The 14,941-nt window shown below is 61.3% G+C and overlaps 1 protein-coding gene across 4 annotated transcripts; it reads left to right on the top strand.

The window, feature by feature from the left end:
* The first annotated feature begins 3,073 nt into the window (after nt 1-3,073).
* On the top strand, nt 3,074-13,218 carry STMN4 (stathmin 4). 4 transcript variants are annotated; one of them, XM_042803056.1, is made up of 6 exons: nt 3,074-3,179; nt 8,601-8,651; nt 9,068-9,163; nt 9,984-10,189; nt 10,376-10,567; nt 11,554-13,218. In XM_042803056.1, exons 1-6 carry the CDS (start codon nt 3,134-3,136, stop codon nt 11,611-11,613), a joined length of 651 nt encoding a protein of 216 aa, XP_042658990.1. In that variant the 5' UTR covers nt 3,074-3,133; the 3' UTR covers nt 11,614-13,218. The 4 variants fall into 4 exon arrangements, with proteins under 4 accessions (XP_042658990.1, XP_042658989.1, XP_042658988.1 ...); XM_042803055.1 differs by having other exon boundaries at nt 9,981-10,189; XM_042803054.1 differs by lacking the exon at nt 11,554-13,218 and adding an exon at nt 11,075-11,547.
* The last annotated feature ends 1,723 nt before the right edge of the window (nt 13,219-14,941 follow it).

Raw genomic sequence — 14,941 nt, 5'->3', positions numbered from 1 at the left:
AGCGTGATTCCAACCGGGGGGAGGGCTGAGGTTGCTGCAATGAAGCCCCCCACCCCCCCATTAGACTGTACTGACACCCCCTCACCCCACCCCAACATCTTCCCCCCCCCCAATTTATAGGGACGGGAGATATTTCGGAGAAGCAGGCTGCTCTCCCATTGGCTCGCAGCGCGGCGATGATGTCATTTCTACCCAATCCGAGGGAGGACAGCACCTTTTCCCCGCCCCCCACCCCCCGCTCCCCCCCCCCGCCCCGGGTACCAACCAGCGCTGGGGCCGGTGCATCCCGGAGGGGTATAGGGGGGCAAGTGGGGGGACACCCCCCACCCCCCAAAAAAAGGAGGTTTCCCGGGGTGTGCGAAGCCCTCGGGCAGCCCCGGGGGATGCAGGGGCTTGGGGACAGATCCTGCACCCGGCTCAGCGCTGGGGACAGGCGGGTTGGGGCTAAATCCTGTGCCCTGAGGGCTGGGATCTGTTGGCGGCTCCGCCGGCTCTTCCCAGGGCCAGGAATCCTCTGGGATAAGGAGGATCCAACCCTGTGGGTTTTTTTTCCTGAAGGATCTGCAGCTACTGAACCCTTGGGGGGAGGTTGGAGGTGTCCTGGGAGAGGAATTGAGGAGGGAAGGGGCGGGGGGAATGTGAGGATGCAACCCTCCGAGCGTGGCTGGAGGATGGGAAAAGGCTCGCGGGAAACACCACAGAGGCTCGCCCCATCCTTAGGGACTCCCCCAGATTCCTGCTTTTGGCAGAGGGACATCCCGGGACACACGGACCTTCCCCACGGCCATCCTTGTGGTCCAGCCCACGCGGGCTTTTGCCATCTCTCCCACCCGCGCCTGGGGAGGGTTGGGATGCTGCTACTGGGATTCCGAGCAAGTTTCCCTGAGCTGGAGGGCTGCGGCCATGGGAAGAGCAAACCCTTCACCTCCCCCGGCCTCCTCTCGCTGCTGGGGCTCTTTCCTCCCCAGCATCAGCCTGGCTCCACGGCCAACCTCCCCTCCTGCCACCTCCTGCCACCTCCTGCGGTCCCACGCCAGGCTGACCCCGGTGAGGGTTTAGTGGGGACGATGTGGGTGGGAAAGGGGTGGCCCCCCCGCTGCAGACCCCAATCGCCCTGGGTATCTCCCAAAATCTCCTTGGCCTCCCTTTTTCTGCGCCTCGTTTAGACCAGCACATGCTGCCGGGATTAAAAAAAAAAAAAAAAAAGAGAGAGAAAAAAAGAAAGAAAACAACAGTTCCCAGCGTTGGAGCAGCCAGGATGTTGGCAGGGTGGAGGGTGACAGCCCTGGGGGGTGGTGGTCACCAAGTGTCCCCAGAGCCACAGGGGTTCCAGGAGCTGAAACCAAGCTCTGTGTCACCCCCCCCCCCTCCCCCCCGCCCCTAAACGCTGCTCCTGTGGAGCTGGGGAACAAGGAGGCACCTCCAGATGTGACACCCCCCCCCCAGCACCAACCCTGGCTCCAGCCAGCCGTGGAGCTGAACCACGGGCGCTGACGCCGGGCGGGAGGGAGGGGGTTTGCACCCCGAGCCTGGGCCAACGGGGAGCTCAAAGGAGCATTTGAGCAGAGCCCCCTGCACCCCCCCCCCCCCCCATCCCACCACGAGGTGCCACGCCGCCCGGTGCCAGCCACACAACAGGGACCGTCCCACAGCCACCTGGGGCCCCACAATGGCTGTTTGTCCCCCAGTTGGCTGCTGTGCCTTGACCCTTTCCCCCCCCCTGCCCCCCCCCCCCCACCTCCGCCGCCTCTCCCCTCCCTCCTTGGCCCCGCCGTTTCGGGGCTGTGCTCCGTTCCCTCTGCCCACAGGCACCCTACCCACGCCTTGAGTGGGCACCCGGACCCTGCCGAGCTGAAGGGGGGGGGGGGGGAACAGTCGGGGGTGGGGGGCACATCCAGCGTGGAGCTCGCTCGTCAACCCAAACGTTAGAGGATCCTTCGGCGGGAAGCGATGCGCCGTCGAGTTTCAGCTGAGTGGCCGTGTCACACGTGGGGATGTCACACCACCCCCCCCCCCCCCCGCTTTCCAGCTGGGTCACCCCGTCCTTCACCACGCCGTGAGGGATTAGCAAAGCCACCCTATTTTCGTTTTTTTTTTTTTTTTCCAGGGGAAAGAGGGGGACACACCACCTCCCCACGGCCGCCCTGACGCTCGTTACATAACGGAGGAGACCGGTGCCTAAATAAACCCGCACGGTTCCCCGGAGGTGCCGGGCTTGTGATCGCCGTCAACCGCGGCCGTCGGCGATAAATAGGCCAGGGTGAAGCAGATCTGGGGGAAGGAGAGTCAATTTATAGGAAGGGCACAGCCCTAAGAGGTGTCCTAGCTCTGCTGGGGCTCCCCAGGGACCCCCCGCTCACCCCGGCATCGCACCAAAATAATTTCGGGATCTGGGACTCGTCGCCCGGTTTGCAGAAGGAGGATGACGTGTCCCCGCGTGCCTTTGGGGCTGGGAACGGGTCACAGTGGGCCGGTGCCTCATCCCGGCCCTGGGAGGATGGGGAGGGCACCCCATTTCTCCCCCTGACACCCCACAGCCCGTGCCGGCGTGGGGCAGGAGGGGGGCCGGGGGTGGGGTGGGGTGGGGGGTTTGGCCCCGCTGGAGATGCCACCAGACCCCCATTAAACCCTCCGAGTCCCCTTCTTTGTCACTTTGTCACTCTCCAGCTTTGTCCTGCTCTAGCAGAGAGCCAACGCTTGCTTCCCACCACGCGCTCAGCCCTTTCAACCCATCACCCCCCTTCTAGAACCCCCCCAAACCCCCTTTTTCAGGCTGAATTCAGCCCCTCCCTTTGCCTCCACGACCCCCCTTCGCTCCCCCCTCCCCTCCCCCCTTTTTAATGTGGGGTGGTTTTTGGGTAATTTCCCCCCCACACCTCCTTTTTTTTTTTTTTTTTTTTTTTTTTTTTTTTTTTTTTTTTTTTTTTTCCCAGGCCCAGCCCAAAAATAGCTGCTCGGCGTGATGTCACCGGGCTGGTACCCGGTTCGTACAGTCCCTGGGCCAATCAGAGGCGGCGGTTCGGCTGCGCCAATCGCCGGCCGGGGAGGTGATGTCATGGGGGGGAGGCGGGGGGGGGGCTCTAGGGGCCCCCCGGGTGGGATGCTCCGCGCAAACCCCCCGCACCCGCGTTAAATGAGCCCGGAGAGCGCGGAGAAGCAGCCCAAGCGCCGGCGGTGGGGTGAGTGTCGCGGGGGTGGTTTTTTTTTTTTTTTTTGGGGGGGGGGGAGGGGGGGATGTTTTTTGGAAGGCGAAGGGTTGAAAAGTTTTTGGGGAGGGGTTTTGGGGTGTGTGGGGGGGGAATTTTTTCAGGGGGTTCCTGGCTGTCACGACACCCCTCTTTGTCCTCATTCCTCCAGCATCCTCCTCGCCGTGCAGGGGGCAGCCCCCCAGCCCAACATTTTGGGGTGCTACCCCCCCTCACCACACACACCCCCCCACACCCCTCCCGTGGCCACCGACCCCAGCAGGCACGGAGCAACCCGCGCCCACGGTGCGTGGGGCGCAGGGCTGGGGCTCAGCATCTTCCGTCTCACCTCGCTCCAGCATCCCCGGGGTGGGGGGGATTCGGCACCCTCAGGACCCCCGGGGGGGGGGGGGTGTCGCCTCACCCAGACCACCCCCCCCCCCAAATGTGGGCGCAGGGGCGCGGATCCCCCACCCACCCCGCGGAGGGCAGCACCAGCCTGAATTATTGATGGTGGCAGGATGCTGGCGGAGGTGACCTGCTTTCAGCAGGCGCTGAAATATTTATTTCAGGGAGGGGGGAAAAACGAGGGGGAGGAAGGGAGGAGGCAGCTGCCATCCTGCCCCCCCCCCCCCCTCCCCTCCTTAGCGGAGGGCGGGGGGGAAAGCATCCATCCATCCCTTCAGAGAGAGTGGGGACCCCCCCCTCCATCCCCTCCCTCCATCACTGGGGCGCTTTTTCCAGGGAAAGGGGCTGGGAGATATGGGGGGGGGGGGGTAGGGGTGGGGGGTGGTGTTCCCCCAGCGTCTCAGGGGTTCTACAGTGGAGATGGGGGGGGGGGGGGAAAAGGGGGTTGGAACCCTTTTGGGGCCGGATCGGGCCCCCTCCTCCCTGCCACGTGCGCCTCGAGGGGAGTGGGCTCGCTCCCGCAGCCTCTCCACGCTGGGGGTTTGAGCGAGGTTTCAGCTTGAGGGTGACAGATTTCAGCCGGGGGGGGGACACTGGGGACTGAGGGGGGGTGTGACAGCAACGGCAGGGCCCCAACCCCACCCTGCTTCCCTTTGGGCTGGGGGTGGGAAAAGAGCTCAGCAGGGAGGGGGGTTTCCCTCTCGGAGGAGCCTCCAAACACCTTGACCAGCATCTTCATCCAGCGAGGAGGAGGAGTGGGGGGTGGCAGCCCACCCGCCTGCCTCCGCTCCAGCCGGCGGCACCCCCCCCGGGGATGGACCCCATCTTCCCCCCCCCCCGTTTTGGATCTGATGGGTGATCACAGCATTTTATCCCCCCCAGCCAGGGCGTTAACGCCACGGGAGGGCTGGGAGAAGGGGGGTTGGTAGTATAAAATAGGTCCAGGCCCCTCCCCGCCCCCCCCCCCCCCCCCCCAAACCCCCTGGCAAACCCAGAGATTAAAAAAAAAAAAAAAAAAAAAAAGAAAATTTGGGGTGGCAACGTAAGGAGTGGGGAGGCAAGAGCCAGGCAAACGCTTTCAGCTGCCTGATCGCAGCTTCGAGCCGGGCTGTCAGAGCTCAGGGCACAACCTCGTGTCGGCATACGAGCTGTCAGAGAATCCCCACCCCGCTTGGCAAGAGCCGCCTCGGGTAAAACCCTTCATCCAGGCGAGGAGAAAAAACCCTGGGGGGGGGGGGGGTAACCCCCAAACCCAACCAGCCCTGGCACTGGGGGTCACTGAAAAAAAAGGAAAAGCCTCCCCAGGGAAAGTGTCCCCCTCAAGGTGTCCCCCCAATTTATCCCTGTCGTGTCCCCCCCCCCCCCCTCAGCTCCACCAACCTCTGGTAGGTCCCAGCAGGATGGGGGAGGAGGGGGTTGGTTGGGATTTTTTGGGACCCCCCCCCCCCCCAAGGTCGAGCTGGGTTGGGGTGTGATGTGGCTGTGGGAGCTGGCAGCACCCTGACAGCCCCGGGGTACCCACGGGGGGAGGGAATTGCCCCTTCCCTGGGGGGCTGCAAGGATTTTAGAGTCCCTATTGTAAAGAAGGGAATTTTATATATATATATTTAATATATATTTATACATATTTAAATATATATTTTATATGAATATCTATAAATATATATGTGTATATATATATATTTTTTTTTTTTTCCCCCTTAGAAACAAAACCCATGAATAATTCCAACCCCCCAAACTCAGCCCCCACTTTGGGAAGGGCATTTCCACGGGGGAACCCCTCTGATGGCTCCCACACCCCATTTGTGTCCCCCGCAGACCCTGACAAATTTGGGGGGGGGGGGGGGAAGGGGGTAACCCCGCTTTAATCCAGGTTTTAATGAGTCTCTGGGTGCTGCCGCCCCCACGCCAGGCTCTGAGTCCCCGGGGATGGGTGGGGGGTGTCCCCGGGGGCCTGACCCACAGTCTCGGGCCCCCCCCCCCCCCGGGAGGTGCTGGGGGGACGTGGGGGAGGGGGCCGGTGTGCCAGCCCTTGGGGTGGCAAAGGGGCGAGCTGAGGACTGGGGCTCTCAAGACACGAGTGGGGGGGGGGGTGTTGGGAGAAGGGGTCACGCCTGTCTGGGGGGTGTGGGGGTGCGTGTGGGGTGTGTGTGTGTGGGGGGGTGTGTGCGTGTCCACGCGGCTCCCAGCACGGGTGGGCACACGGGTGGGTTGTGCAGCCACCGGGCAGCACCAGGCTGGGGGGGGGATGAGCATGCCCCGTGCCCCCCCAGCTGTGGCCACCGTCCCAGTGCATGCCCAGTATGCCACACCAGTGCGTGCCCATCCCACCAGTGTGTGCCCATCTCACCAGTGTGTGCCCATCCCACCAGTGTGTGCCCATCTCACCAGTTTGTGCCCATCTCACCAGTGCGTGCCCATCACACCGGTGCGTGCCCATCCCACCAGTGTGCGCGCCCATCTCACCAGTGTGTGCCCATCTCACCAGTGTGTGCCCAGTATGCCAGACCAGTGCGTGCCCATCACACCAGTGCATGCCCATTGTCCCAGTGTGTGCCCATCACGCCACACCGGTGTGTGCCCACCATCCCAGTGCGTGCCCATTGCACCAGTGTGTGCCCAGTATGCCTCACCAGTGTGTGCCCATCACACCAGTGTGTGTCCATCATCCCAGCGTGTGCCCATCGCACCAGTGTGTGCCCATCACGCTACACCAGTGTGTGCCCATCATCCCAGTGTGTGCCCATTGTCCCAATGTGTGCCCATCTCATCTCACCAGCACGTGCCCATCACCCCAGCACGTGCCCATCACCCCAGTGCGTGCCCATCATCCCAGCACACGCCCATCTCACCAGTGCATGCCCATCACACCAGTGTGTGCCCATCACGCTACACCGGTGCGTGCCCATCATCCCAGCGTGTGCCCATTGTCCCAATGTGTGCCCATCTCATCTCACCAGCACGTGCCCATCACCCCCAGTTCATGCCCATCATCCCAGCACGTGCCCATTGTCCCAGTGCGTGCCCATCTCATCTCATCTCACCAGCACGTGCCCATCACCCCAGAGCGTGCCCATCTCACGAGTTCATGCCCATCATCCCAGTGCGTGCCCATCTCATCGTCCCAATGTGTGCCCGTCATCCCAGTGCGTGCCCATCGCACCAGTGTGTGCCCATCATCCCAGTGCGTGCCCATTGTCCCAGTGCGTGCCCATCTCATCTCATCTCACCAGCACGTGCCCATCACCCCAGAGCGTGCCCATCTCACCAGTTCATGCCCATCTCACCAGTGCGTGCCCATCGCACCAGTGTGTGCCCATCATGCCACACCAGTGCGTGCCCATCATCCCAGCGCGTGCCCATTGTCCCAGCGTGTGCCCATCTCATCTCATCTCACCAGAGCGTGCCCATCTCACTAGTTCATGATCATCATCCCAGTTCATGCCCATCATCCCAGTGTGTGCTCATTGTCCCAGTGCATGCCCGTCTCATCTCACCAGCGCGTGCCCATCACCCCAGAGTGTGCCCATCTCACCAATGCGTGCCCATCATCCCAGCGCGTGCCCATCTCACCAGTGTGTGCCCATCTCACCAGTTCATGCCCATCATCCCAGCGCATGCCCATCGCACCAGTGTGTGCCCATCACGCCACACCGGTGCGTGCCCATCGTCCCAGTGTGTGCCCATTGTCCCAATGTGTGCCCATCTCATCTCACCAGCATGTGCCCATCACCCCCAGTGCGTGCCCATCATCCCAGCGCCTGCCCATTGTCCCAATGTGTGCCCATCTCATCTCACCAGCGCGTGCCCATCACCCCAGAGCGTGCCCATCTCACCAGCACGTGCCCATCTCACCAGTTCATGCCCATCATCCCAGCGCGTGCCCATCGCACCAGTGTGTGCCCATCATGCCACACCAGTGCGTGCCCATCATCCCAGCGCGTGCCCATTGTCCCAGCGTGTGCCCATCTCATCTCATCTCACCAGAGCGTGCCCATCTCACTAGTTCATGCTCATCATCCCAGTTCATGCCCATCATCCCAGCGCGTGCCCATCTCATCGTCCCAATGCGTGCCCATCATCCCAGTGCGTGCCCATCATCCCAGTGCGTGCCCATTGTCCCAGTGCGTGCCCATCTCATCTCATCTCACCAGCACGTGCCCATCACCCCAGAGCGTGCCCATCTCACCAGTTCATGCCCATCTCACCAGTGCGTGCCCATCGCACCAGTGTGTGCCCATCACGCCACACCAGTGCGTGCCCATCATCCCAGCGCGTGCCCATTGTCCCAGCGTGTGCCCATCTCATCTCATCTCACCAGAGCGTGCCCATCTCACTAGTTCATGCTCATCATCCCAGTTCATGCCCATCATCCCAGCGCGTGCCCATTGTCCCAGTGCATGCCCGTCTCATCTCATCTCATCTCATCTCATCTCATCTCATCTCATCTCATCTCATCTCATCTCATCTCATCTCATCTCATCTCATCTCACCAGAGTGTGCCCATCTCACTAGTTCATGATCATCATCCCAGCACGTGCCCATTGTCCCAGTGCGTGCCCATCTCATTTCACCAGCGTGTGCCCCTCACCCCAGTGCGTGCCCATCTCACCAGTTCATGCCCGTCATCCCAGTGCGTGCCCATCTCACCAGTGTGTGCCCATCACACCAGTGCGTGCCCATCGCACCAGTGTGTGCCCATCACGCCACACCAGTGCGTGCCCATCATCCCAGCGCGTGCCCATTGTCCCAATGTGTGCCCATCTCATCTCACCAGCGCGTGCCCGTCACCCCAGTTCGTGCCCATCTCACCAGTTCATGCCTGTCACCCCAGTTCGTGCCCATCTCACCAGTTCGTGCCCATCTCACCAGTTCATGCCCCTCGCCCCAGGACGTGCCCCCCCCTGCCCCCCGCATGCCCAGCGTGCGGGTGGGCCCGGGCGGTGCTGGCCGATGTCCCCAGCCCCCGGGACACCCCTCGCTGAGCCGGGCTCTTCCCTCCCCCAGGGACACTCTTGCTGCAGACGCCCAAGGAGCTCCACGCCATGACTCTGGCCGGTACGACACCATCACGGGGCCACGCGTGGGGACGGGGAGGGGGGGGGTGACACACACACAGAGCACGGTTTGCCCACCCCCCAGGTACCCAGAACCTACCCCAGGCCAACCCCTGCCCTGGGCTCCTCACACCATCCCAGTGGTGACCGGCGAGGGGCTGCGCATGTAGTTAACATGCCAGGACAGACATAACTCATGTGGCCACCCCCCCTCCCACTTCTGCGTGCCTCAGTTTCCCCTTTGCATGCCTTGCTTCCCCCCCCCAGATCACCCTGCTTGCAATATCTGGGCAAACTTCGGTGCCAGCCGCTGTCCCCATCCCAACGTGGCAGCCCTGGGTGCAGACGCCTGGCAGGACCCCCCCCCACCCACCCACCCACACCCCCCCCGACCCCAATCCCACTGTCTTTTCCCAGCGTACAAAGAGAAGATGAAGGAGCTGCCTCTCGTCTCCCTCTTTTGCTCCTGTTTCCTCTCGGACCCCCTGAACAAGCCGGCGTACACGTATGAAGGTGAGAGCCCACCGCCCACCCACCGTTGGGGGGTGAGTGGTACATGAATAATGGGGGGCTGCGGATCCCCCATCCCCCCCCCCTTGGCAGGAGTGACCCTCAAACCAAGAGAATTGGCTCCAGTTTGCTGGCACTGGCTGGAAGCAGAGGGTTGGGTTGGGGTTGGGGTTGGGTTGGGGTTGGGGTTGGGGTTGGGGTTGGGTTTGGGGTTGGGTTGGGGTTGGGGGGGCACAGGCAGCCCCGCAGCCCCCCCCCAACTTTCTGCCACGACTCCACCTCACGAAGCGTCGGGCGTGGGCTCGGTATTTTTAGGCAGACGGTGCCGAGTGATTCAGACTGATTTATGTCAGCGAGCCCAGAGGCAGCAGCGGTGACGGAGGAGGGTGCCCGGATTTGGGGGGCTCCTCCTGGACCCCTCCTGCGGCGGGGGGGCGGCGGGGGGGGGGGACACCCACAGCTGGAAAGGGGCTTCATGGTCCCGTTCCCACTCCCCGAAGCAGGACTGAGCTCTGCCCTGCTCGCTCGCCTCTCCCTCGGGAGGGATACCCAGCCCCCCAGCTCACCCAAACATTCCCAGCTTGGGATTCCCAGTTTTGGGAGTGTGTCCCCCCCCCCCCCCCCCGCCCCAAACCCCCATCACTGGGGCTGAACCACACTGGGTGCGTTCGGGGAGCGGGGATTGAAACCCCTGGAGATTGGAGAAAGCGGTGGCCCATTGAAGTGGGGGGGGGGGGGGAGGCTCAGGTCTATGACCCCAAGACGGTTTGCCCGAAGGGGTGGGATGCGCCGCCCTCAATCCCGCTGCCCCTCTCCCCAGCAGACACGGTTGACCTCACCTGGTGCGTCATCTCCGACATGGAAGTCATCGAGCTCAACAAGCGCACCTCGGGGCAGTCCTTCGAGGTCATCCTCAAGCCCCCCTCGTTCGACGGCGTCCCCGAGTTCAACGCCTCCCTGCCCCGCCGGCGCGACCCGTCCCTGGAGGAGATCCAGAAGAAGCTGGAGGCGGCGGAGGAGAGGAGGAAGGTAAGCCTGGCAGCTTACGTGCGGCACTTTTCCCCCCCGGGGACACGCAACCTGGCACTGGGGGTGCTCACTCACCAAGGGGCGCCCGCCTCCGGGGACGCGGCTGAGTTTGGAGAGGGTGGGTTTGGCCAGGAGGGGAAGGGACCCACGGTCCCCACGGCCATCGTGTCCTCTTTACCCGTGCAGTACCAAGAGGCCGAGCTGCTGAAGCACCTGGCGGAGAAGCGGGAGCACGAGCGGGAGGTCATCCAGAAGGCCATCGAGGAGAACAACAACTTCATCAAAATGGCCAAAGAGAAGCTGGCGCAGAAGATGGAGTCCAACAAGGAGAACCGGGAGGCCCACTTAGCGGCCATGCTGGAGCGTTTGCAGGAGAAGGTGAGAGCCTGGGGAGGAGGGACACGCTGGGCCACCGACCCAGGAGGGTGTCACAGGATGCTTGGGCACCCTGCATGGCTTTTGGGGTGGCGTTACCCTCCGGGGACACCACCAAAGTGGGACCCCCCCCCCCTCCTCCTTGCCCACCACGCAGCAATACCCAAACACGACATCCCAGCCGGGGTGGGGGGGTCCTGCCTGGGGACCCACCGAGCCTGATGTGTGTCCGTAGGCTCCACGAGCGGTCGGCGGGTGGAGAGCTGGGACCCGTAGCTTGCCCGCAGACACGCAAAGGCTTTGCTTACCCCACCCCGTCCCACCACGATGGCCTTGACCCACCGCTTGCAATTTTCCCACCTCTCAGGTGGTAGATCTTCCCCTGGAGCCTTCCCCAGAGGCCGTGGAGCCGTCAGCTCCCCGGCAGAGCTGGAGGGGTCTGTGCTGCCACGTTAGGAGATGCTTCCACCCTGCCAGCCTCTGCAGACCTCTTCTCTCTCCCCGAAGCAGGTCTGTTCCCAACCTCAGCACGGAAGGTCCCACCCTCACCACCTCCAGCTCCCTCCAAAACATCCCTTCTGCAAGGAGCTCGCCCAGTGCCCTTCTCCAAACGCCTCAGCTAGCCTTGGGTCAGAGGCAGAGAGCACGAGATAATGAAGGACAATTCGAGCTAACCCCATCTCCTTGGGGCTCCCGGTCCATCCCGTCTGGTTGACGTCTACCTCCTAGCTAGAGGGCGAGGACAATCTGTCCCTGAGTGCCTCCACAGTCCTTAAAACACCCCAGGGGAGGAGAGGACGCTGTTGACCCATCGGTGGTGTCCCTCGGGGGATGAACCTCGCGAACGCCCTCGTGCCTTCGAACCCCTCCGAAGCCGCTGGCCTGCCCGTGGGGACCCCGAAGTCCGTCCAGCTAACGCGTGTGTGTCCCCCCCCCCCTCCTCCTCCTCCTCCTCCTTTCCTCCTACCCTCCCTCCTCCCCCCCCACAGGACAAACACGCGGAAGAAGTGAGGAAAAACAAGGAGCTCAAGGAAGAAGCCTCCAGGTAAAGAGGCGATGGTTGGACTGACAGCTCCGGGGAGGTGGCGGAGGCTGCCGCAAGCGCAAGGTCGGATGGTGGAAGGGTGGACGTTCCTCTGCTTTCTTTGTTCGTGAATGTAAAGAGTTGACAAGTGAAGCCATCCTATTCGTTTCGGGGAGGGTGGGGAGGGAGGAGGAAGAAGGGAGGGTGGGCGGGAGGGTGCCGGCTTCGGGATGCCCATCTCCTTGGTGGGTGTCACGCACCACCCGTCAACCAGGTCCGGAGGAGACAGCCGAGGGCTGGCGAAGCGGAGGAGGTGGCCTCCCCCCTCCCCCAGGGAAAAGCTGGTGTGTGTGTGTGTGTGGGGGGGGACACGGAGCAGGTGGGGAGGGAACGGGGCAGGGAAATGTGCGTCTTGTGTGACTTTAATTTAGTGCTGGGCAGGCAGGGTGGGCAGGCGGGCGGCCCTCCGACTTCTTTCTTCTCCTCCATCCCACCCCATCGATGGGCAGCGGCATCTCTTGGCGTCCCTCTCTCCTTTTTTCCCGCCTGGACTCAAGGCCTCTTGCCCAGAGCAGGCGTTATTTGCCCATAGACCTTACGGAACCATTTTGGGGAAGGGGGAGAAGAGATTCCCCCCCATTGGAGGTGGTCAGAGTGTGAGGCTCACTTGCTCCAAGGGCTTTATCCGGCCGTGGGAGATGCTGATGATCCTTTTCAAGGGTGAAATTGAAAATCCCCGTGACTTCCCAAAGAGCTGCTTTTTTTGTAAGAACCTGCTGAGAATCGTCTTTGTGGGAACTCCTGGATGAAGTCCCCTTTTCCACTGTGGAGCAGCTGGAGAGCCATCGGCTTAGAGGTTATTTGAAAAGGGAGATCAGCCCCACGGAGAGCGAGAGCAGGAGAGGAAAACAGGGCAGGGATGTGGAAAGGACAGGAAAAAAAAACAAGAGGGAAAGAGGAGCTGGGGGAGCCGAGGCTGGAGAGCCAGAGGTGGGATGGAGATGCCTCTCTGGAGAGCAGGAGAAGACAACAGCCATAGGGAGCCCCTGGGGACAGGGTTGGCACCTCCTGGTGACACCGGGGAAGACCGGGCTGGGACCCACCAACAGCTCCTGACCAGCCCAGAAGGTGTTTTAGGGGAGATGCCGTGCAATCTCCTGGGTGGTCGTTGCCTCCAGGGAGGGTGAGAGAAGCAGAGAGCTCGCAGTGAGATCCTTCTCGGCGGGAGAAGAAGGAGAGCCTGTTTTCTGTTGGGCGTGGGGTGGGTATGGCCCCTCCTCTCCCGGTTGCCAGCGGGCAGTGGTCCCAGTACCGCAACGCCCTGGCACCTCATCAGCCCCCAACCCTAATGCTAACAGAAGGTTTGGTCTCCGCTATGGCCAGGTAAAGGCTTTCCAAGCTCTGATTCAGGTCTGGAGGGAACCGTGTCTCTTTACCTGTGCAATGAGATGCTCGCCCGCACCCAGGAGCCCCGGGGGGGGGGACCAGCCCTTGGGGGGGGGGAGCATGGGAGAGGGTGGCGGGCGAAGGAGACGGAGGGGGCTGTTCTAGCTGTGGCACGAGCTGTCGTTTTTTTTTTTGTATACAACTGTTGTAAATAAACTGCCTTGGCATTTCTTTCGTTTTCTCATGATCTGTGCCGTGTCTTGTGTGGGGGTTTGTTGTTTTTTTGTTTTTTTTTTTTTTTTTTTTAGAGGGAGGAGGGGAGCATCCCAGTGTCGCTTACACTGGGAAGGGGAAAGGGACTGGGTAGGGAATTAAGGTGGGAGGCAGCACCGTGCATCAGGAGGATGGGTCTGTTTTACCCCAGTGCCCCAAACACCCCCAGCCTGGTGGGACTGCAGCAAATTTGAGCTCCTTTGTTCCCTCCAGCACTATCGGCCCCTTGCACACAACCACGCACCCCAGGGTCACCCCGTGCCCCGCTGGGGCACGCAGAGGTGATGCTCTCCCACTCTGGACCCAGAGCAAGGAGCTAGAGCCAAATTTTAACCGTGTGGTGGGAGATAAAGAGTTGGCCAGCACGGTGAGGAAGCACGGAGGTAGCTGGACATGTGCTGAAGTCTACGCTGAGGCTAGATGACCCATCCCGTGGTCGATCCACAGAGCAGGCAACAGCCAAATGTCAGGTTCTCAGGGCCAGAAGAAGAGCCAGGGGATTTATTCTTCTCCAGCCCTAAGGGGGAAGTGGAACCAAGTCCTCTCCCGTCTTTGCTCAGCCTGAGAGACATGATGCCACCAAAATTTAGGACCAGCCTCCCGGAGGGGACAAGTGTCCATTCCTCCTGGGCCAAGGAGGTCATTCTTGAGCAGACCTTCATCAATCTGGGCTAAAGAAGCCCCCTCTGACCTTGGGAAGCCTTGGAGGATGGATGTCCAACCCAGGAGCTGGTGATTCCACGGGTGTGGGTGGGATTTGGTACCAACATTAAGACAAATCCCAGGAGGGGATTCAGACCTCCCTAAGAACACAGCACCCGTGCTCAGGGGTCCCCATCGTGCCCAGGTGTAACAGCCATATCAAACAGGACAGTGCAAAAAAAGGGACATGGAATCAGTGTTGAGGTGGCAGAGTCCACCATGGTCATACGAACTGGTGGGGTGTGAGTTGACAACCCCCAAAAACCATGTGGGAGAGGATGTGGGGACAGCAGAAGAGCTTGTTACACTCAAGAAGGGAGGAGAAGCCACGGGCTCAGGAAAAAAGTAAGATGCATATATTTAGTACTGATGGTGGCAACAGGAATCTTGAAGCTGACTATCAGCAGACTTGTAGGAGCTGGGTAAGACTGCAGCAAATAAAATACTGGGTTGTTAGGTATATCATATTTGAATAAATAAAGAATACAATATATTGTTCTGCTCTAAGACTCTGTGCCATAGCCCACAACAGCATGTGCATGGGCACTGATATGGGCATGAAGGGATGCAGGAACCACGGCACAATTGAAAGGGGCACCCAAGCTGCGCTGAGGATGAAGAAAATAGGGAGAGACTAAAAGTCTTTCCTCTAAAGAGCCTTATAAAGCACTCAGAAGCTTTGAGGAGGGTAGCAGAGAAACGGGGAGCAGAGCCAGAAGAGCAGAGCTCTTCTTGGTCACGCCAAAGAGGATCAGGGTGAGACAAAACCAGGCAAAGCAAAATGCTGACAGTGTCAGGATGCACATTCTAGAAACTCTCGACTCTCTCCAGGCACCTGGAGCAGAAACACACCTCACCCGTGCCCAACTGCATCTCAGATCATCCTGCTCCATGGCCTGAACCCTGATGAATGTGGCCAGTGCTCCAGCAAAGACTCACAGAATCACAGACCGGTTTGGGTGGGAAGGGACCTTAAAGCCCCCCCAGTGGCA

Source organism: Tyto alba, unplaced genomic scaffold (assembly GCF_018691265.1).
Source record: "Tyto alba isolate M040663 unplaced genomic scaffold, T.alba_DEE_v4.0 Super-Scaffold_40, whole genome shotgun sequence".
Taxonomy (NCBI): domain Eukaryota; kingdom Metazoa; phylum Chordata; class Aves; order Strigiformes; family Tytonidae; genus Tyto; species Tyto alba.
The sequence above is the reverse complement of the archived record's forward strand: the minus strand, read 5'-3'. Positions and strand labels throughout refer to the sequence as shown.